Source organism: Panicum virgatum, chromosome 7K (genome assembly GCF_016808335.1).
Source record: "Panicum virgatum strain AP13 chromosome 7K, P.virgatum_v5, whole genome shotgun sequence".
Taxonomy (NCBI): domain Eukaryota; kingdom Viridiplantae; phylum Streptophyta; class Magnoliopsida; order Poales; family Poaceae; genus Panicum; species Panicum virgatum.
The window spans coordinates 40,611,073-40,633,958 of record NC_053142.1 but is presented as its reverse complement, the minus strand read 5'-3'; the positions used below and the strand labels follow the sequence as shown (position 1 = coordinate 40,633,958).

Sequence of the window (22,886 nt, the reverse complement as noted above, 5' to 3'; positions counted from 1 at the left end):
TTTACCCCCTAGCTTGCATGCGCTGATGCACATGAAAATATGAAATGGCTGCCGTGCGTAACGCATGCACGCAGTTGATGACCCATCTGACAGGAAAGGGAGGGAGGCGAGGCTTCACAGATAAAGTGAGGGTTATCCCTGTCCGGAAAAAGATCCTGATGGAGCTGAGATCAGTCACCACCCCCTCTCTCTATCTAGTTCTAAATCAAGCACCCGCTTGACGAAGTCTATGCGGCGCAGAGCCCGCCCGCGCCCTATGCTTGCTCCCGAGCTCTCGTTCCCTGTCCCAGTTTCTCCGTGGCCACCGTCACTCACCTCCGGCGCTTCGTCTATTTACCCACTCGCCAGAGCGGAGGAGAGAAGCGATTGGGATTCCATCCATCGTCGGGCGAGCGCGTGCAGCCACAGCCAGAGGCGTCGGCAACCATGTCTTTCACCGGCACGCAGGACAAGTGCACGGCCTGCGAGAAGACCGTCCATTTCATCGACCTCCTCACGGCCGACGGCGTCCCCTACCACAAGACATGCTTCAAGTGCAGCCACTGCAAAGGGATCCTCTCGGTACGTGCTTGCTGTTACCTGCCAGTTCTGCCTGAGGATCCTGAAGAAATGAGAGCCTCTGACGCTGCAAACTTTATGATGCATTGTGTTGCCCGGGTTGCAGATGTGCAGCTACTCTTCCATGGACGGCGTGCTGTACTGCAAGACCCACTTCGAGCAGCTCTTCAAGGAGACGGGGAGCTTCTCCAAGAAGTTCGCGCCAGGTAACATAACGCCAGGACGTGTGATCTTTCAGCGTTACCACACCAATGATCTGTTTGATGTGACAAATTAAAAGTTTATCATGAAAACTTTGGTCTGTAATTCAGGTGGCAAATCTTCAGACAAGGGTGACCTGGTACAGCCCCCACAAAACTAGTATCATTCTTAACTGATTTCGGAGTGCCTTCTGATCTACCGTAGTATCTTGATAAATGTTTGGAATGCCACAAATTTGAATCCCTTTGCAGGCAAGAGCCCCAAGCAAGCTATCATCTGCATTTTCTGGGACCCAAGACAAGTGCGCAGCATGCCAGAAAACAGTGTACCCGCTGGAGAAGGTACGAAAAATGCTGAATATTTTTACTTCCCCAAACCTAACAACACTAAAATAGTTTGTTTTCCTGCCTCAATAAAATTCTAGCACGCCTCTGTGACAAAAGACGCCATCATAATGCTTAAAACTATCATGCTGGTCAGTTAACCTTGGAAGGCGAGTCCTACCACAAGAGCTGCTTCAAGTGCTCTCACGGGGGCTGCATCTTGACCGGCGCCTCCTACGCCGCGCTCAACGGCGTCTTGTACTGCAAGATCCACTTTGCGCAGCTGTTCATGGAGAAGGGGAGCTACAGCCACATGAAGAAGAAGAGCGCGTCGCAGGAGGTAATCCCGGACGTGGCTGGCGAGGAGCAACCGCCGGAACCGGCGCCACCGCAAGAAGAGAAGGAAGAGGACAACTAGGAGGCGAATGATCCCGGGCACATACTGTATCACGCAGGAAGGAGTTTGCGTTTGCAATTCTTTCTCTACGACGCTTCTTTATTCCCTTAACCCTCTCTGTGAACTCGGTTTGTCAAGCTGTGTAAGTGTAACAGATGCCTTCGTTGTAACGTGTGAGGCTCATGACAATGGCAATTTTGGCATGGAGCTGTGTTAGCCTCACGGAAAAATTGTAACTTTGTAAGCAGAACTACTACTTTGAATATATGATCCTAACAACATTGTCCTTACAAGCAGCATTTTATTGCTCCCCGCTGAGCTGTTTTCTATCACTGACCGAAGAGTGAAAATAGGAACTGACAGGGCTCTGAAAAACTAGCAGACACAATTCTAAGAATGACGCTACCACATTTGTTACATGAGTGAGTGAACCTTCATGTGCTACACAAATGGTGCTTCTTCTGTGCGGAAGAAGAACACACCTGTTGGGCCTCCCACCGGCAATAGGGCCACCGAAACAATGCAACTGGCACCATCCTCTGCGGTGTATTCGCCAGTGTCAAAGTTGAAGTCAGTCTTGCAGTAGCCAGGGTGCACGCTGTTGATGCGCAACTCCGGGTACTTCTTCGACATTATCCTGGTGTAGCCATTGATCAGAGCCTTGGACACTTTGTAGGCCAGGTATTCAGAATCGTCAGGCCATCCGTTAGATTTCAACTGACCATTCTTGTAGTCTTTCAGGAACAGTTCAGACATCTCGTCCAGCCTCTCTACTGTCAGATTGTCAACGTCGCTCAGCTCCTGCTTAAGATTTTCGCCGCTGAAATACTGAGCCAGAACAAGGAACAAAGATTCTGCGGATTAGTACAGAAAGAAGGCCTGACAACACGGATAGCTGTGCTAGTTCAGAGCGGCGTACTCGGAGGAGTCCGTAGTTGGATGACACGTTGATGAGCCGTCCGTCAGAGGAGGGCAGGAGGATAGGGAGAAGTGCCTCGGTCACAAATTTGGTGCCGAAGTAGTTTATTTTCAGACATTCTTCTGCTTCCTCGTAGCTCTCCGTGGAGCTCTGCAGCAACCATTGGAGCCTCTCCATTGCGCTCTTGCCTACGAGCTGTTTGATGCACCCAGTTAATCCTAGTTTACCACTTTAACTCAGAAGATCAAGAAAAGGGTGGCTGCACTGCTGCAAGTTCCAACCTTGCAGACAAACACTAGTATCTTACTATCTTTTCATCAGTATAGAAGCGGTGACTCTACTGTCAAAAAAATGTGAGCAACGACAACGATCTCGAAGGAGTCAAAGGGATTACCATTTCCTGAATTGCTGTTGTGGTATCAATCTGTGCAGTTGCACTTGCACCAATAACTCCTGCATTATTGATCTGCAGTGTCACCAGTCCAGTACCATCAGGGTTCAGTCCATAAGAAGAAAGTCGTACATGATAAGAATCTATCTATTATCTATCTATTATCTTAATACAATAATGTTAAAAGAAGCCACCACGTTTGCCGAGAGGGTCTAGAAATTCTCACGTTAATCTAAAAAAGAAAAAACCTACACCGTTGGATTTTATGAAGATCTAACGTACTAGATTGATCCAAAGAGTCCATATCTAATATACAAAATATCTATTAAAAAGTAAATATGTGAATGTTTGATTTCTATACGAATTGGGAACCAAAATAGCTCAATAAAAGTCTCATGTATAGTAGATGTAATAGAAGGAAATAAATACGGTTCCGTAACGAGTAAAAGAAAACATGGTTTAGTTCTATGAATATTTTTTTTTACTTAATGTGTCACAATAGCCAATCCGTGGCTTTCCATGAGCACCTTCTCGGTCCTATGAGCCCTGGCTGCCTGCTGGAGTGTGGCGCTGGCCGTCTAGCCGGGCGATGGAAGAGCGCTGCCGGCAGCCATGTGAAGCCAGCGTGCCCTGTCACCGAGTGGCCACGTGCCGCTCATCGCGCGCTGCGACCGCCGATCCCTGGCCGTCAAAAAATTACGCGCCCCAGCTCTAGCATCGGCGCCGGCGGTGAGCGGATTCCCAAAGTTGTGTTGCCGCCGCCTGCACCGCGCACGACGACAAATTTTTTTTAATATCGGGCAGGCACGTATGCTGCCTGTGTCAGTATGTGGGCTGTGGAAGTAGAGTGCCCTATTGAATTTCAGCTAGCAGAAGACTTTTTCGAATAGCGTGATATGTTTGTCACCAGGTCAAAAAGGGGAAAAATAGTGTGCGCGGAAGGAGGAGCCACGATCTCGCGACACGCATGAAGAGGAGGGAGCAAAGCAAATAGAAGCAAAACATTAGATCAAGACAAGATAACGGGAAGATTGGTCAAAATTGATCCACGGGACCGGTTGAAAATTAACTCGGCCATAATGTTTATCAAAATGATCTACAAATTACCACATTAATGCATTTTCTCAATTTATTCCAGAATTTAACCAGCGTTGTTCATTCAGTGGTAGGCGACATGTCCATCTACAACGAGATGACTGTGATGAATTCGTCAATCTCAAGAGTATGCCAGCTTAGCCTCTCGAAGATGCTCATAGGATTAGGATTACGTGCGTGAATTTATAAGGTGAGTGTGCATGCATGTATATGTGAGCGTCTGCATCTATACGCTGTTTTACAAAATAAAGAAGTCCACAAAAATACAGATAATAATTAGATTTAAATTCGGATCTAAAAATAAAAAAAATTCGGATTTATGTCAAATCACTTATATATCCCATCTATATTTTTTATGAGGGTAATATGCGAAGATATGAAAGAGATAGATATTTTTTTTTATGAGAGTAATGTGCGAAGATATGAAAGAGATAGATTCCTGGGGTATCACAATTTAAATTAGCTTATTAAAATATGTTCACTAGAGGCAAAATAAGTCACATCCCTAGCATATTAAACTAGAAAGGAGAATGAGTTAAACGCAAATGTATGCTCCAATCCCTCAGTTAGCAACGTAAATATGATCAAACAGGTAGCTATGACGAATTCTGTTGAAAATGTACGCCTATGGATTCACAAGAGATGGAGTGGTATGATGAAAAAAAAATAAACTTTAAGAGGGGACCAGGAACTTGAGTGGATTATTTGCGAGGGAATCTCAAGACGATTTTGATTAAGAACCAGCCAAGAATTAGACAAGCTTGATTTTTCCTCTGTGTCAAATTTCACAATCATGATATAGGATGAGAAGCTAGAATGAGAAGAGAGGGATATGTTAACTGCTTTAAGATAAGGAGTTCATCAACAATCTAGCATTCGCGTCATTGCTTCTTGGACGTAGTAAGCATGGTCCACATGGATTGGAACGAGGCTTAGGCAGGAGCGATAAAAATAACTAAAGCTATCAAATGGTGATAGAGAGGACAGAGGAGAGCAACTACGATGGTAGATGATGGCAAAAAGGCATACGTACTTAACGTTTGGTCAAAAAGGCATACGTAAATAATGTTTGGTCCTCAGGCACACACTAATCAACGATAATGGTGCTAAAAGCCATAGTTTAATTGGAGTAGTGTTACGAGCCAGCTCATCAGGTAGCACATACCTTGGAGGGTACCGTTCAAAAGTAGAGTATCTATAATAGGCCATAATCTTAACAGATGATTTAATTTTCTAACAAATTTTGGTTGTAAGATTTTTTAGAGAAAAAACTCTAAAAATTAGATAAATAAATAGGTACAAGTCTAGAAAGCTTAGAAAAAATAAGATAAAACTAATCGACAAAAGCAATCAAGAAAATGCCACAAATACTTTTAGAAAAAAGACGTAAAAGAATCTTGATGTTACAAGAGGAGTGACCGACTGGGTGAATAGTCAAGCTAAGAATTAGTATTTTTTAAAATACCAAAGCAAGGATTTTTAACATCAATAAAAAGTGAAAATATATGACATACTATGCACAATAGGACCACTTTAATTGAATGCTCCAAAATAATCATGTAAAAGACTAAAAAGTTAACGCTAACTCAAGTGACGAACATAAAAAAGATCAAGTGCATATTGCCTTAAGGCTAGAGAGCATCTCATAGAATCAATGGCATGCGGTGAGGGAGAGGCGGCGAGGAGATCTATCATCCTAGCGGCCGACTAAATAAAGATTAGTACTGCATATACAAGCAACAGGATTGAGCCATTGAATCACCTAGCGGAAGTAGACTTCATCACTGCATAGGAACACATGATGTAGTAGGCAATAATGTAGGCCACTTATGAGAGGCGGAGGGGAAAAAAATTGATTTTCCCATAGCAAAGAGGCGATCCATAATAGATCGAACGTGGCATCTCAAGAATATATTCCCTATGTATTTTTGCAATAATTTCATAATTAAAATTAAATTAAGTAAAATTGAATATTCAGTTTGAGTCCTAGCAAATAACAAATTAGGTATATTTTCCATTAGCTTTTACATGGCTTCGGAATTGAAATAATCAAATAAGACTATTTCAAATAGATGTTTGAAATAAAAATAGAAGGGACCATGATTTGTATGTAAACAGAAGAGAAACAAATCAAGAGACTATTAGAAAGATCATGTGGTTAGCATAAGGAGCTCGTATGGATGAAAACTTCAAATTTCATGATGAAAAATTACAACTAAAGGAAAAATAGTTATAATGTTTTAAAAAAATAATAAAACCATATTTCTCGAAAACTAACCTCCTCTTTATAATGAAAATAGATTCATGTTGCACGCCACAAAGTGTGATGATAAAAAAGGATAGTATCTTGGTCTGGGTAATTTCAATAAAACAACGATAATGAAAAAACAATATCATTTAAATAAATATATTTTCAAGTAGAAAATACAAATGTTAACATGAAAACAATCTAGCTACCCGCGCTATTTGCGCGGGCTAATCTATTATATTAATAAGGGAGTGTTATAAGAAGCCATCACGTTCGCCGAGAGAGTCTAGAAATTCCCACATTAATCTAAAAAAGAGAAAGATTTACACCGTTGGATTTTATGAAGATCTAACGGTCCAAACTAACTCAAGAGTCCATATCAATACACAAACCTAAAGAGTCCCTTTCATATACGAGTAATAAATAATAAATATATATAATAAAATAATTAAAATATCAAGATTTATAGAAATAGAATACAACTTTGATTATTTAAGAAAGTTTGCGTGCGTGCAAGTTCCGATCACATTATTAAAAAAGAATTCAATGGTCAAGATTATGATTTAAGATAAAGAAAGTTTACATGTGTGTATATTGAGTAATAAATAATAAATATATATAATAAAATAATTGAAATATCAAGATTATAGAAATAGAATACAACTTTGATTATTTAAGAAAGTTTGCGTGCGTGCAAGTCCGGTCACATTATTAAAAAAGAATTCGATGGTCAAGATTATGATTTAAGATAAAGAAAGTTTACATGTGTGTATATTTGAAACAAGTTCGCATTATCTAAAAAGAACGAAACCAAGTCCAACACTCACAAGAGAGGACGTGAAAACGTGATAAAAGTCCGATCTGACAAGAAGCCACAATCGCTACTTTGATGAGTTCAAGTGTTCAGCATCATCGTCTTGGGATCATCTCTTACCCGACTGTGGCTCTATTAGGCCATGACGCCATACCGACTGCTTGGACCATTAGTGTAGGTTAAAATAAACCACCACGTTCGGCAAGAGAGTCTAGAAATTCTCACGTAAATCGAAAAAAGAGAAGGATTTACACCGTCGAATTTTATAAAATCTAACTATCTAAACTAACTCAAGAGCCCATATCAAATACATAGGAATTAAAATATTAAAAAAATAGGACATGACAAAAGAGTCCATGCCAAATATGATTAGTAAAATAGCTAAATTTGGAATTAGAAAAATAAGAAAATTAGTAGTTAACCAAAGAGTTCGGATAGAATACGATTACTAAATAGGTAAAATTTCATAATTTAAAATAGATATGGAAACCCATGAAGATACATGTGCTATATATTCAACTCAAGACAGCTTGCGTTATATTTTCGGACAGAAGCTGAAGAAGAAAAGGGAAAAATAAAGGTACCCTCCATGCAAACACTAACTTGATTCAATCATGTTCACTTCTCAAACAACGCATGCACCACATGATCGTTCACCTGATAATGTCAGCCTAATGATAGAAAAAGACAAATAATCAAATCGATATGAAATTTAACCAAATAATAATATAGTATCCTTTGTCCATTTGGAATTATAATGGGAGAAAGGAAAAACAATAACTCCACCAAAAACCAAAAGCGTGGTATATCATCTAGCTGCCATGCATCATCGCGTCTTATATGTTTGTTTCTATTCCATCTCTCACCTCACGAGCCACTTCAAACTGATACATCAATTTTTAGCGGCATTATTGTTGGCACCATCAATATGGATAAGAGCGCTTCTCTAACTGCCTACAAAGGAGAATGGCTTTGGAGCATGCGGCCCAAAAGAATAATCCTTGAGGTTTGAAAAGCCACCACATCAACTTCATATCGGGAGTTAGAAATCCGCATAAGTATAAACAAAATTTAGATTAAAAGAAGTAAAGAAAACCAATCAATATTGTTATATTATATTGAGTTGTTAGTAGGTCTAATTTAAGCTATTCTAAAAGCAACATCTGGTGTAGCCTTGGAATGAAAAAAAATAATTTAGGGGTGATTCAATTTTCTAAAATAGGAGCACTAAGTTTTATCCCTAGGTGCCCTAATGGGCTAAATATGGAATTTAGCCCTAATTAGGACTAACGGGCTCTAACAACCAAGTATAAGCTGTGCAATTAGATTACCAATTAGCCCATATTTAGCCCTTTTATTTGGCATCCAAATAATAGAGCTAATGTTTAACTCTGAGATCCAAACGCCCCCTTAATACTTAAGTCTTAAATGAATCCAATGGACTCACATAATGGTTTTATAAATTACCACAATAATAGGTCAAAAATCATAAATATCTCAACCATTGATCTTAGCGTGGATCCATGTCACAACATATTGATTTTTTATGATACAAGAGTAAACTAAAAGCATCACAGGATGACACACCTATAACAATTACCTTAAGTGTGTAGTATATAAGTGCCAGAGTGAATTAGTGTTCGTAAAATCATCAAGGTGCAATGTGATCTTAGTGGATCCATGTCATAATAGATTGATTTTTATGATACAAGAGTAAACTAAAAGCATCTCAGGATGACACACCTATAACAATTACCTTAAGTGCATAGTATAAGTGCCAGAGTCAATTAGTGTTCATAAAACCATCAAAGTGCAATGTGGGGAGTCGAGGAGATCTGTTGTGTCCTAAATTTCTAGCGTTGAGGAAAGATCAGTCGAACAAATGAGAGAAACAGAATAGATTAGGTGAATCAGCTATCGTAAGGTAGTGAGGCTTCCTAGCTACGGGAGGATGCACGTGGCTTTGGTACATGTCAGTAAAATAGTTTTAGAAGTAAAGGCTAAACCATAGAAATAATAAATGAAATAAAAAAGTATGAAACAACTAAAGTTAAAGATCCATAGTGAGTCAAAGAAGACAATAGAATTAAGTGAAATTATTTCATACGAGTTTATAATTAAAATAATCAAATAAGACTATATTTCAAATACACAAAAACAACTCCCGTAGTTTTTTAAAAAAGTTGAGAAAATCGATATATTGATAGGTATCGGGAGGAAAAAGTCATAAATAAATGACTCCTGTAAAATCAACTTCATATTCATAATAATTAAATGTTTAGAAAAATGAAAAAAATGAGCAAATACAGTTTTAGAAGAAGGGACACTAATTATGACATATTCCCTAATTTCTATGTTTTGCTCTTGATTTAATAATTTGTCCAAATTGAGGTACACCAATAAAGGCTGATCAGCCAGGAGTACAAAGAAGCACCATCAAAATAAGGCATATGCAACTAAACTATGTTTATACATGATATTACCTATTATTATGTACATATTTTGTGCAATGATACAATATGGGCTATTTTTACAAAACAATGACAATAAAATAATAAAACAAAATCATTTGAATATATTTAATTTTAAATAAATTTAAATTAAAATTAAAAGGATCATAATATTATCATGAAAAAGCTAGCTACCCGTGCTATTAATTAGCGCGGGCCACCTTGCTAGTTATCTTAATACCATAATGTTAAAAGAAGCCACTACATTTGCCGAGAGGGTCTAGAAATTCCCACATTAATCTAAAAAAGAGAAGAATTTGCACCGTTGGATTTTATGAAGATCTAACGGTCTAGATTTACTCAAATAATCCTCCAATATATTGATTATATATATATATGGAAATAGCTAATAGAATCGTGAAAGGATAAAGATTAATTATTTTATGCTTTTAGCTGGACCTTTACATCATAGGGTCCACGAGTGCTCGGCTGTTTTGTGTAAAATGAGTCTGCGCTGCTCACGTCTGATATAATCTCCACTCTTCGCAACAAAAAAGAGTCAACGAGTGTGAGTAGTAGGCCTAGCAAATTAAAAGAGGTCTGAACTTCTTATGACATGGGCCATCAAGCTATCGTTTCCTCACGGTTTGATGTCTCCTGCTGCCTGCCGCGCGGATTTTTGCCGTGAACATCTCCATCACATGCACGTGCCAATGTCCACCTTGATTTCGATGAGTGTGAGCTCAATACAATGACGGTGAAATCGCTTTTGTTGGGCGGGTAAGGAGAAGATCAACCGTACAGGCTGCACGATTATTTGAGCGCGGGGTCAGGTCAATATGGCAATGAGGCCGGGAACCGATTTGTATGTGGTGAAACTCATTCGAGGAGGATCATAATTTAGGTATGGAGCGGCTCGATATTACACGGATATAATAACTATTCAAAAGGAGAAAGAAAAAAATCAATCCGTGAACTAGAAAATTGATTATTAGGGTAGCCATGGAGTACTTAAGACAAAGTGCGACATCTAAACTCCTGCGCATTTGTTTCCTTTGCACAGCTGTGCAACGGTGAGTGTTAAAACACAGACAATGTTGGTGTGACTATGAGCATGGAGCTGAGAAAACTGTGTGCTTAGAGCAAGTATTATAACAGGTTGTAAGCAAGTAGGCTGAATGTTGAGGTAGAGGAGAGAGAAGAGGAGAGAGAGGAAGTGGGCAGCTTGCGGCCGGCTTCGACACAAGAACAAGTGAGCCATATATTAATGGTGAAAGGCTAACTACTATACGAGTGGGCTGAGAGGTATGCTCTAAGAATCCTCACATTCAGCGGCCAACTGTATTATTAACCTTGCTCTTACCATGGTGATGATGGTCCATGGGAAAGAACAGAGAAGACTGTTCTTATCTCTGGTGAAGATGCAGTTAATTAAGGAGAGATTCACGTAATTTAGAGAGGAAAGAGATTCTTGGAAACCATAGAAGGATACATACATTAGTTTAGCCAGGTAAAAATGCTGATGTTCAAGGTAGATGTGCTGGCATGCTGATTAGTCGTGCTGGTGCAAACTAAAGGGAGTCCAAAGCATACGAGTAAGGATAGACTCTACTCCCTCTGTTTCAAATTGTAAGCTATTCCTTTTTTTTTTGAATAGTCTAAATATTTTAAGTTTGACCAAATTTATACAATGAAGTACTAACATTTATGATACCAAGTAAGTATCATTAGATTCTTCTTAAACATACTTTTACAATATATCTATTTGGTGTTAGAAATCTTTGTGATGTGCAAACCAAAGGGGTCCAAAGCATGCGAGTAAGGATAAATTCTACTCTACAAGATATTTTATCAAAATAAACAACAGAGAGGCCTTCTTTTGTTCGAATTTAAATGGGTCATGGCTTCCAAGAAGGGAACAATAAAATGTATGGCAAACAAAGCAGTATTGCCTACATATTGGAGCTACTACGGGCATATTTGGATTCAGAGACAAATTTTTATTTACATAAAATTTTAGTTGTAGATAATCTAAATAGGAGGGGTAAACATGGGGAAAATTAGTCAACCTTCTAACTAAAGTTTAGTCTATCAGTAGTTCTTTAAAACCAGCTAATGAGGATTAAATTCTGGTATCTGATTGTAAAATACCAAAATATCCTCCTCTAAACGTTGTCCCACGCATGGCACAATGGTATAAGTGATTTTACTCAGTAATACATCTAAAATTTAGCCCATATATCCAAACAGAATAATGCTAATTTTAGTCGGTTAAAGTTTAGACATCTAAACTTTAGCCATGACTAAACTTTAGTTTTAGTCCGTTCAAACATGTCATTTTTCAAATAATCTATAAATTATAAATAAAATTAAAAGATTGCCCGGCACAAGAAGACCGCGTACCTAAACATAAGAAAACAACAACAGATGAAAAAAATAAACAAAATATTGTTTGACTTGAGGTCCCAACCTATGTTTTAATATAACCTTTTATTTAATGCATGCCATTTTAACTTGCTCTTATAGAAAGTCAAACCTAGATCTATTGGATGATACTAAGATGCTCTAACAACTAGGCTAGATATTTTTTTGCTAAATAATAATCAAGATATTCAAGGCACAAATAAAAATCCACTGTTTAAGTTACAAGTTGTAGTCTTCAAAAACACCACTAACACATATATTTTGGAAAAGACAAGCGTCTATTCAAGGTGACTCCTTGCTACAGTTAATCATCAAACATAGGTATTACGTGCTACAATAAAATAGTTAAATTAACCCAATATAGAATTCAATCCTCAAATTTAGATATTAGAAATTAAAGTATTAAAAATGTCAAAGTGATATGGAATAAAGCAACTTAAAAATCGATGATTGATATGAACGGCTATACACACAAAGCCGCAGATAGTATTTAACTAGAGCAAATTAGAGGTAAAAAATACCAAGTTAAAGTAAAAACAAAATAATTGTAGACAAAAACAAACTAGCTACCCGCGGTATTAGTGCGGGCTATCTTGCTAGTTTATACAGATGATTAAGGGAGTAGAGTAGCCTACCAGTATATCTAGCCTGCCAAACTTCTCCTTGATGAACTCAGCCAGACGGGCCGCACCGGATGGATCACTGACGTCCAACCGGTGAAACTGAACATCAGGAAGCCCCGACTCATGAAGCATCTCCACTGCTTCTGACCCCCTTTTCTCGTCCCTTGCCGTCAGGATCACCATGACACCCCTGGAAGCCAGCTGCCTGCATACCTCCAGCCCAATTCCTTTGTTCCCACCTGTGACAACAGCAACCCTGGAAACAAATCCACAAAGACCTAAGATGTAGAGATTGATTTGCACACGAGAGCAAAGTTCTGCAGGGATGCGGATGCCTTTTGTCAGAAGGATCGGGGCAGCTGCTCCTTTCCATCACTCCAGGCTCGCTATGCTGCAAGGCCAGAGGGAAGACAGGCAGCGATGTGCTGCTTGGGCTTTGGAAAAGGATCAGCCTGCGAATGCATTCCGTTGTTCTTTATTAGTGACAAGTTGATTTAATATCTGTTACTAGTCTGTCACCGCCAAGCTAAATCAAAGGTTGCATTCTTCCCAGCCGGCCGATTTCTTTATAAGGAGCTTGATGGAGGTCAGCGTCTGAATCATTGAGATTTGAGAGCGACTACGATGATCGAGCTCTCGTGATTTGACGCCGGCCAGCTTCTCGCAGGCTAGTGATGTAAGCCTCCTGTCCATAAATTCCAGTCGTCTCTTTCGCGGCAGAGGCACGCAGCACGCGGAGCCGATCCTGCTTAGTCATCCTAAGTCCAACCGCCACCAGACAAGCCGTGAAGGGGACTTGTCACAAAAAAATTACTAGCCACAAAAATTGACTTGCCTAGCAGTCCGGTCCTCACAAAAAAAACCATATCACTATATGCGCAAAATTTTGGAGTTTTTTTACAGAAGATTAGTAATAAAAACCAACTAAGTGCCAGCATCAATCCTTTATTAGCTTTCTCAAATCAAATTAAGTCGCATCACATATCTCTTTCTACTATTTCTAAAGCAAGTAATGTTTCCTTCGGAATTCTAATCGAAATCCAGACAAATCAATCGAGATCCTAATTGGAAGCCGAACAAATTAATCGGAATTCTAACCGGAACACGAACAACCAATGACGGCACGAAAGAAGTGAACAAACACAATTAATGATAATACGTAGATATGTTATATTACCTGTTGCAACGCATATAGTAGATAAATAACAAGCGGTTGAGGAAGAGGACGGCAGACGGTACGAGGGGGCGCAGTAGAGGGCCCGGCCAGCAGTATGGCTGGCTTTGTCACACGAACAGTGCCTCCTGGCCCAACGTGAAGAACGCGCCGGTCGGCCCGCCTTCCGGGAGCAGCGGCGCCTTCACCAAGTTAGCCGCGCCTTCCTCTGGCGTCAGGGGCCCGGAGTGGATGGACATGTCGGTGTTCACGTAGCTGGGATGCGCGCAGTTGATGCGCAGCTCGGGGTGCCGCCTCGCCAGGATCCTCGAGCAGGCATTCATGGTCACGTTGGACACCTTGTACACCGAGAAATGCTCCGGCCACCCGCGCGCTCCCAGCTCGCTGGCCTTGAAGTCGTTCAGGAACGTGTCCAGCCTCGCCTCCGTGAGCTTCTCGACATCGTTCAGCTCCTGCCTCAGCTCCTCGTTGTCGATCAGCTACACCCGCCGGAAATAAAATTCCAGGTTTAACCCTCTGTCAGTCTGCTGTGTAAGACATACTGTTACCAGATCGAAGATGTTGCCAAAAGAGCTCAATTATATTGTTACCCGTAGCCCCCATTCGGATGAGACATTAACGATTCTCCCATCGGAGGAAGCTCGGATGAGACATTAACGATTCTCCCATAGGAGGAAGCTTGCAGCAGCGGCAGTAAGGCTTCGATGACATGCTTGGTGCCGTAGTAGTTTGTCTGCAGGCATTCTCTGGCAGTGTCGTAGGTCTCCTGGACCATTGCTCAGCCACTCAAGCCTCTGACGCATATCCATTTCACTGCACTGTTGAGCACATGCAACCAAAAACAAAACTGTGGTCAAAGTTCAGAAGGCTTCACTTTCATGTTGGTGAAGATGCAGTGATCTCTTCCAGTAACATTGGTTTTATACTTAGCATCAGACATTAACCAGCGTTATTTTTTAATTCCTCTAACAAGCTGAAGATGTAAAGCTCACCTTTTCCTCGCTGGTCAGTGAAGGATCTAGGAGGTATTCAACCCCAAGGATTGCAGCATTATTTATCTACAGATATTCAGAGTCTTGTCAGTCCCTGGCCATATCGAACTCTTAACTGCTAGAAGTTTGAAAAGCCAACGCACCAGGACGTCAAGCTTCCCAAAACAAGGCTTCAAGAAATCAGCCAACCGAGCAATGCTCGGGGCATCGGTGATCTCCAGCTGATGGAAAATGACATTGGAGAGCCCTGCTTCTCTGAGCTTCTCCATGGCGGCTGTGCCCCTCGTCTTGTCCCTGGCTGTCAAGACGACAGTGACGCCGGCGCTAGCGAGCTGCCGGCACACCTCCAGCCCAATCCCTTTCACCGTGTTCGGCTGGTGGGTAGGGCTCCAGCCCTACAGTAATTCCCTCTCACACCACTTCAGCTCCAGCCTCCAGCCACCAGCCAGATAACAGTGTTTTTCTCTCACACCACTCCAGCTCCAGCCTCCAGCTCCAGCCTGCCGAACACGGTGTTTGTTCCCGCCGGTGACCACCGCAATCCTGCCAAGGGTCAAACACGAGCGGTATGTTATCTATGTGTTACTACTACTTAGCTACCATGAATCACTGAAAAAGAAAAAGAAAATCTGTTGCAGGTTATTTTCATATACCAGATTAAATTAGTTTAAAAGGAAATAAACCGCACGCCATTAAGAATGCAGTATGGATGGAGGTATGGCGCATACCTTGTGTTAGAGGGATTGGGAATAGCGCCCTCCGCCTCCATGACCCTTCACGGCAAGCTCGAGCGAAAGGAGAGCGCTGAGAGTAATGGTCTAGATACTTTTTTGGCAGGGGCAAAGCCAAACCTGAGAGCACCTGGTTGAGCAAGTTTAATAAGCTTATCTTATAGATAAGCCATGTCGCCTGGAGCCAAGTTTATTAGACTAAACATACAACAGCATGGCTCTTCATTTATTCCAACATATTAATATATTTAAATGGGTCCACATGTCAGATTCCCCTTTAATTATTTATCCACCCAACCTTATCTTCTTAGTCCCTGAGCCTCCTCCATCCTCTCAGGGGTAGGAGCAGCAGCAGCTCCATAACAACCCAATACGAGCTTTTTTGTCTGCCCGTCCACGCTGCTAATCATGGCATTGGCAGTGTGGATGGATGGATAGGAGCTTTAATAAAATATTCTCGAAGAGTATAAGGCCTATGTCCTAATTGTCACCCCATGCCACACTTGCTAGGATGACAAGCTCAGTTTACAAAGCTTGACGCAAAGTCGAAGCAAATATAATGTAAGATTAAGAAACACGCTCAAGTAATATTTTTTTAGACGAAAGGTTTCCCCTGCTTCATTAAAGGAATAAAGCGTACATAGTTCACAAACAAAAACGCAGCGTATTCGAGGCGCACCCGCCCAAAGAGTTTAAGGAAAAACAGCATCTAGAGTCTGAACATTACCAAGCATGCAAAGACCAACAGTAGCTCAACTAAAAAGGCAACCAAAAGAGTTGTGAAACAGTGGCAGAACAAATAAGCTTACTTCACCTATAGCTACAGTTGTGAGGCATGTGCTAATGAGAAGCTATTTAGTTAGGAATCACCGCATGCAAGGAATAAACAAGAATTGAGCTAGAGCATGCAAGAGAGATTCACTATTGCAACGTTTCAGACATCTCAAGATGGGAAGCTGCTCATTGTTGTTTACCTGCAAAGAAGATCCGAGCATACACTGCAAGCTGCAGGTGTTGTAGCCTGCAGATAAAGATTGACATGAGCAGGACGCAAAAATAGAGCTACCAAATGACGAAAAAAATCAGTCCAAAAGCCAGTCAGAGCAGTAGCTAATTTTTTTTGAAAGAAAGAGCAGTAGCTAGTAAAGGCTATGTTGTTGTTGTTGTTGTTGTTGTTGTAAAGAGCAGTAGCTAATTAACTTAGCTATTCAAGCAATATGCAGGTCACATGCAGGAGCTCAAGGTCATTTAGTGAAAAAGCTAATCAAGTATTCAATTGATCGGCCAAAGCAAGCAAAGCAAGATTAAATAAAGGACCCAACAGTTGCATTACTAGAGCATGAAAATGAGACTTCACATGGATACTGCTGCCTAATTGACTTGCTACTGTGGCTGCTCACATGGGAGAAATGGAGCTCGATCTCTGCAAAGCTACTGTCCCTAGGTGAGATGCAAAAGCAAACTATGCGATACCTCCACTTGTCACTGCTGAATACCTGCTTAAGCTGCACGAACTGCTTGCTTGTTGGTTGAGCTTTCGCTGCAGCTACAGAACTGACGAAACCTGCAGAACACAATAAACTAGCCGAGCACACCAAACTGCCATTGCACTGAAATCTGAAGGGGAAAGCTTGAAGCAGAAACCAAGCTGCAGCTCCACGCCAAATCGACAAGGGATGAAGGGACAAAATAAAATCAAGTCGACTCAAGAAGGGAGCTGCCCCTGTTGTTGGCCTGGCTGCCTGATGGTCAAGCTACTACACTGAAACCTGAAAGATTAAATTCAGAGAGAAGCACGAACTGCAGCTGGAAACGGAGAAGGCAATCTGCAGAGAAATCGAGCAAACAACCAAGCAGCCTGAAACGTGCTGACCAACAGACGAGCTGCTGCTGCTCTGACCCTGACGTTGAGATCAAAGCAAGATCCTGTGGAGTTAAAGAACTAGCCAGAGTTCCCGAAGCAAGATCATGAAGCGCGCAAGGACAGAGAACCAGATGTGTAGCCCGAGCTTCACCAAAACCAGTCGAAAACAATCCAAATCAAGTCCGATTGGCAGAAAAATTAAGCCACAGCCTCATCTCATCATGAGTAAATAGATCCAACCGAGAACACCCAAAAAGATCAAGCCCGCAGCACCCATTTCAGAAATCTCGAGAAAACCCTAGGTGAAGAACACATTGAGCAAACTTCAAACTCGTGGTGCACAAGCGGCAGATTTGATAGGGGGTCATCTCAGATTTGCTCACACATGTCCTAGCATAGAAACCCCTAACGAAATCCCAACCAAATCGCAGGCCAAAGCGACGAACGAAAAATCACCCGAAAATGGAGAAAAAAGAAAAGGGCTCGGGAGAGAAAAAAAATAAAAACCACCTAGTAAGTGCCAGCATCAATCCTTTATTCACATTCTTTTTCAAGTAAAATCCTTTATTCGCATTCTCAAATCAGCAAATCAGTAGTTATTAGATAATAGAGAACTCTAGATTTTTTTTTTATATAAATAGAGAACTCTAGTCCGACTAGATAATAATTGGCAATTGAGGAGGGCGGCGGACGGGACGAGGGGGCCCAGTAGAGGCCAAGGCGGCAAGGCCCATGGGCCGTACGCGGCCACCATTATGGCTGGCTGGGCCTTGTCACACGAACGGCGCCTCCTGGCCCAACGCGAAGAAGGCGCCGGTGGGCCCGCCTTCCGGGAGCAGCGCCACCGTCACCACGTTGCGCGCGCCCTCCTCGGGCGTCAGCAGGCCCGAGTGCCTGGTCATGTCGGTCTTCACGTAGCCGGGGTGCGCGCAGTTGACGCGCACCTCGGGGTGCCGCCTCGCCAGGACCCTCGAGTAGGCGTTCATGGCCGCCTTGGCCACCTTGTACGCCGCGAACGCCGCCGGCCACCCGCGCGCCTCCGCCTCGCCGGCGTCGAAGTCGCTCAGGAACGTGGCCAGCACCTCGTCCAGCCTCTCCTCGGTGAGCTTCTCGACGTCGTTCAGCTCCTGCTTCAGCTCCTCGCTGCTGAAATGCTGCATTGGAAGGGAATTCCTTTTCAGGCCTCTCAAAAAAAAAACTTTGCTTCGGGGAAGAAGAAAAAAAATGATTTTTCATCTCCTGTGTGTATGATTTGGAATGGTGCGGAATCAGAGGACGAACTTACGCTTAGCAGCCCGAAGTCGGAGGAGACATTGACAATCCTTCCATCAGAGGAGGCTTGCAGCAGAGGCAGAAGTGCTTCGGTTACGTTCTTTGTGCCGTAGTAGTTGGTCTGGATCCCTGCCTTTGCAGCGTCGCATGTCTCCCGGCAATTTTCCCACATCCATTCAGCCCTCTGCCTCGCATCCATGCCACTGAACTGTTGCACACACCAACAGATCGACGAACCAATTCAGTTAGTTTGGCCTACCAGAGCTGGACATCCGAACACGGCAGGAACATGTAACCTCACCTTTTCGGCGCTCAGATCTTGGACGGGAAGTATCTGAACCCCGCCGATAGCGGCATTATTTACCTAGAGACAGTGAATTTCAACTTATCAGTCAGTGGCCGCCGTAAAAAAAATGCCTTCAGAAGGTCAAAAGACGACGACTTGCCAGGATGTCTAGCTTCCCGAAACGTTCCTTCAGGAAGCCAGCCAATCGAGCAATGCTCTGAGCATCGGTGACCTCCAGCTGATGGAAGATGACATCGGAGAGCCCTGCTTCGTCTCTGAGCTTCTCCACGGCGGCGGCGCCCCTCTCCTCGTTCCTGGCTGTTAAGATGACGGTGATGCCATTGCTGGCCAGCTGCCTGCACACCTCCAGTCCGATCCCTTTGTTCCCGCCGGTGACCACAGCAACCCTACCAAAGTACACAACCACAGCGAGTAGTACACTGCATCTGCATGCTACTTAACAGTTGGAAATCATTGACTCCCATTCTCTTCTTTTGAAGAAGCTCACAATGAAAATTCAAATTCCGCTTTTTTTTTCTCGAACGCTTAGAAACGCACAAATTCTTAGTCACCAAGTGTTGGAGTTCAACTTCTGTAAAGACTACACGCCAGAACGTCGCATGGCACGTACCTTTCGCTGGGCGGATTGGAGATAGCGGCCGGCATGCGCCTGTGCACCGCGAGCTCTAGCAACAGGATAGGAGATGCCGAGAGCTCGGTAAACTTACGACAAGAATGAGGACGACAGGTACCCCCCCCCCCCCCCCCCCCCCCCCCCCCCCCCCGGTCATTTATCCCTGCTAGCGTGGTGGTTGGTAGTGGCTGGTCCGTGGTCATTTACTACGCCAGCTGCACGCCAGCACCGTAGGTATGATGCAACTGAATGGGCCTCTAGAAATATCTGCCGGTAAGATGCAACAGCTCACAAAAAAAAAACTAACACATCTTCCGTGAATGAGTAATTCAAAGTAACAAGTACACTTCCGTGGACAAATTAAAATACCAGCGTGTGCCCACAATTTTGGACTTCGACACCATGGACAGAGCCACAGAGGAACTAAAGATCCAGCAGCTAATAATCTTCACTGCACGTTGATACAAGGCAGTTGGAGTAGAACGGCGAACGACAGGGCCAGTGCCGAACTGCCGATCGGCCGTGCCCGTGTAGGCCGCGTGTGTAGTGTGAGCGTCACACGAACGGCGCCTCCTCGCCGTCTGCAAAGAAGGCGCCGGTGACCCCGCCCTCCGGCAGCAGCGCCACCTTCACCACGTTGGCCGCGCCCTCCTCGGGCGTCAGGGGCCCGGAGTGGATGCTCATGTCGGTGTTCACGTAGCCGGGATGCGCGCAGTTGACGCGCAGCTCGGGGTGCCGCGTCGCCAGGATCCTCGAGTAGGCGTTCATGGTCACCTTGGACACCTTGTACGCCGAGAAATGCTCCGGCCACCCGCGCGCCCCCAGCTCCCCAGCCTTGAAGTCGTTCAGGAACGCGTCGAGCACCTCGTCCAGCCTCGCCTCGGTGAGCTTCTCGACGTCGTTCAGCTCCTGCTTCAGCTCCTCGTTGGTGATTAGCTACACAGGCCGGAATCGAAGTTTCGGGTTTAACCTCTGTCAGTCTCAACCGTATATAAGACATTAACAATTCTTATTACCCTTAGGCCCCATTCGGATGAGACATTAACGATTCTCCCATCGGAAGAAGCTTGCAGCAGCGGCAGTAAGGCTTCGATGACATGCTTGGTGCCGTAGTAGTTTGTCTGCAGGCCCTCTCTGGCAGCGTCGTAGGTCCCCCGGACACCACTGGTCAGCCACTCAAGCCTCTGACCCTTATCCATGCCACTGAACTGTTGAGCGCATGCAACCAAAAAAAAAAAGAACTAAGGCTTCAAGGAGGTTTTATGTTGGTGGAGATGCAGTGATTTCTTCCAATAGCATCAGACATTAACCAGCGTTATTTTTTAATTCTCTCTGACAAGCTGAAGATGTAAAGCTCACCTTTTCCTCGCTGGTCAGTGAAGGATCTAGGAGGTATTCAACCCCAAGGATTGAAGCATTATTTATCTACAGATATTCAGAGTCTTGTCAGTCCCTGGCCATATCGAACTCTTAACTGCTAGAAGTTTGAAAAGGCAACGCACCAGGATATCTAGCTTCCCAAAACGGGCCTTCAAGAAATCAGCCAACCTAGCGATGCTCGGGGCATCGGTGATCTCCAGCTGATGGAAAATGACATCGGAGAGCCCTGCTTCTCTGAGCTTCTCCACGGCGGCTGCGCCCCTCGTCTCGTCCCGGGCCGTCAAGACGACGGTGACGCCGGCGCCGGCGAGCTGCCGGCACACCTCCAGCCCGATCCCTTTGTTCCCGCCGGTGACCACCGCGATCCTGTCAAGGTTCAAACCCGCTCGAGCAGTATGCTATCCGTGTTAGTTAGCGGCCATGAATCACTAAAAAAAAAAATCTGTGGTAGGTTATTTTCAAATCCCAGATTAAATTAGTTTAAAAGGAAATAAAACCGCGACGCGATTAAGAACGCAGCGTGGAGGTATGCCACGTACCTTGCGTTGGGGGGATTGGGGATAGCGCTCTCCATCTCCGTGACCCTTCCCTGCACGCTCGAGCGAAAAGGAGAGCGCTTAGGGTAATGGTCTATAGATACTTTTTTTGGGAAGGGAATGGCGTAGTATTGCAGATGCTGACGGCGATCACACGTTTTGATGGATATTTGGCACGCCAGCAGCTCTCCACAGCATTTGTGCGGTTTTCGTTCGGTCATCTGTCCGCCCTCATTGGAATGGAAGTATGGCGAGGTCGATGCGTACTTCTGGGCCTAGTCGTAACCAAGTAATCAGTGTGGTACGCTTCGAGTTGGACCCCGTGCACTTCTGGCTACTACTGCAATCTTGGCCTCGCATCTGACCGCTGGAATTACGTGCTACACTGACTATGGTAAGATATTTGTTTAGTCCGTTGGCTTTAATTTGGTAGCCCACTGATAAGTACAACCTCCGTCCTAAAATACAAAGATTTTAAATTTGATAAAATCACATATTTTCATATTTTAATTTTGAATAGAAAAAGTTATATAAAAAATTCTAAAAAGTTCTTCTCATATCCACTCATTTCTTCTCTTGTTCTTCAACTTTCTTTCTCTTTTCTTCTCATCTTCTCCTTTAATTTTAATGGAACTTTTTTTGGGGGGGGGGGGGGTGGGGGGGGGGGCTTTAAGCCTTTAAATCCGGGGGAGCCCCCCAGTAAATCTGCCCCTAACAACAATTCTACAAACGATCTACTTACCACTGAATATATATTTCTAAAGGCTAATAGTTGGGGGTAGACAAATTTCTTGGAATCATTTAGTGGCGTGTCAATGTCACATTAACCTTGAGAGGGCTCAGGGTGGGACCCAATGCTTGACGAAGCCAATGCAAAGAGCTGTTCGGCTTCAGCGGGCAGCACACAGACAGCACGGTGGGCAGAGCTGGACCTGTTAGGCCAGGGTGAGCAGGTGTCCGGCTTTTTGCTGGTGGGTGACCCGATGGCGATGAGAGATGAAGCCAGTGGAAGACCAGGGCGACAGTGGTCAACTGACGCTGTTGTGGTGGGACCGGTGCAGCTGCCAGACGCGCGCAGCACTGCGCCGGTTGCATTAGACACTGATTTGCTGTTCGAAGCTATGGAGCTGACCACCCAATTTTCTTCGGGAGCTGATGGGCCGGGCCTCCGTGGTACCCCGGACCCCAGGGAACTTTTCCCGCCTGAGGAGGTTTCTGATGGTCTAGACCAGGCTGCTGTAGGGCCGAGGGATGCTGCTGCTGGGCCGAGGGAGGCCTCGGAGCAGAAGGGGGACGTTGTTTATACTGATGGAGATGAGCAGCAGGGAAACTCATCTATACGAAGAAGATAAGCAAGTCCCTCCTGGAAACGCCGGTACAGAAGGTGAAGGAGACACAGGAGAGCATGCAGAAAGAACGAAGGAGCACTCGTCTGGCCAGCAAGCCCAAGTCTGTCTTGAACATGGAACAGCAAGCCACGACATTGCTCATGAAGAAATGTGGGCTCTTGCAAGAAAAGGAGGCACTGAACCAAGCTAAGGAGGAGTTCAGAGCAAAGTTTGTTCAGCCGATGG

At 43.7% G+C, this 22,886-nt stretch overlaps 3 protein-coding genes and 1 pseudogene across 4 annotated transcripts; 1 reads left to right on the top strand and 3 right to left on the bottom strand.

Moving 5' to 3' along the window:
• Positions 1 to 398: 398 nt before the first annotated feature.
• On the top strand, positions 399 to 1,684 carry LOC120641344 (LIM domain-containing protein PLIM2b). The gene is made up of 5 exons (XM_039917417.1): positions 399 to 561; positions 665 to 764; positions 870 to 898; positions 1,011 to 1,100; positions 1,240 to 1,684. Exons 1-5 carry the CDS (start codon positions 427 to 429, stop codon positions 1,498 to 1,500), a joined length of 615 nt encoding a protein of 204 aa, XP_039773351.1. The 5' UTR covers positions 399 to 426; the 3' UTR covers positions 1,501 to 1,684.
• A 32-nt stretch (positions 1,685 to 1,716) lies between these two features.
• LOC120641342 (salutaridine reductase-like) lies at positions 1,717 to 13,833 on the bottom strand. Of its 2 annotated transcripts, XM_039917415.1 has the most exons (6): positions 13,621 to 13,766; positions 12,779 to 12,895; positions 12,456 to 12,699; positions 2,793 to 2,864; positions 2,399 to 2,593; positions 1,717 to 2,307 (listed from the first exon to the last, which is right to left on the bottom strand). In XM_039917415.1, the coding sequence occupies exons 1-6, from the start codon at positions 13,632 to 13,634 to the stop codon at positions 1,921 to 1,923; spliced, it is 1,029 nt and encodes a 342-aa protein (XP_039773349.1). In that variant the 5' UTR covers positions 13,635 to 13,766; the 3' UTR covers positions 1,717 to 1,920. The 2 variants fall into 2 exon arrangements, with proteins under 2 accessions (XP_039773349.1, XP_039773350.1); XM_039917416.1 differs by lacking the exon at positions 12,779 to 12,895 and having other exon boundaries at positions 13,621 to 13,833.
• Positions 13,358 to 17,064, bottom strand: LOC120641343 (annotated as a pseudogene).
• Positions 17,065 to 17,718: 654 nt separating this feature from the next.
• LOC120641345 lies at positions 17,719 to 21,755 on the bottom strand. The gene is made up of 9 exons (XM_039917418.1): positions 21,316 to 21,755; positions 20,899 to 21,142; positions 20,756 to 20,821; positions 20,413 to 20,604; positions 19,956 to 20,332; positions 18,923 to 19,169; positions 18,778 to 18,840; positions 18,490 to 18,684; positions 17,719 to 18,358 (listed from the first exon to the last, which is right to left on the bottom strand). Exons 1-9 carry the CDS (start codon positions 21,531 to 21,533, stop codon positions 17,978 to 17,980), a joined length of 1,983 nt encoding a protein of 660 aa, XP_039773352.1. The 5' UTR covers positions 21,534 to 21,755; the 3' UTR covers positions 17,719 to 17,977.
• Between the last annotated feature and the right edge of the window lie 1,131 nt (positions 21,756 to 22,886).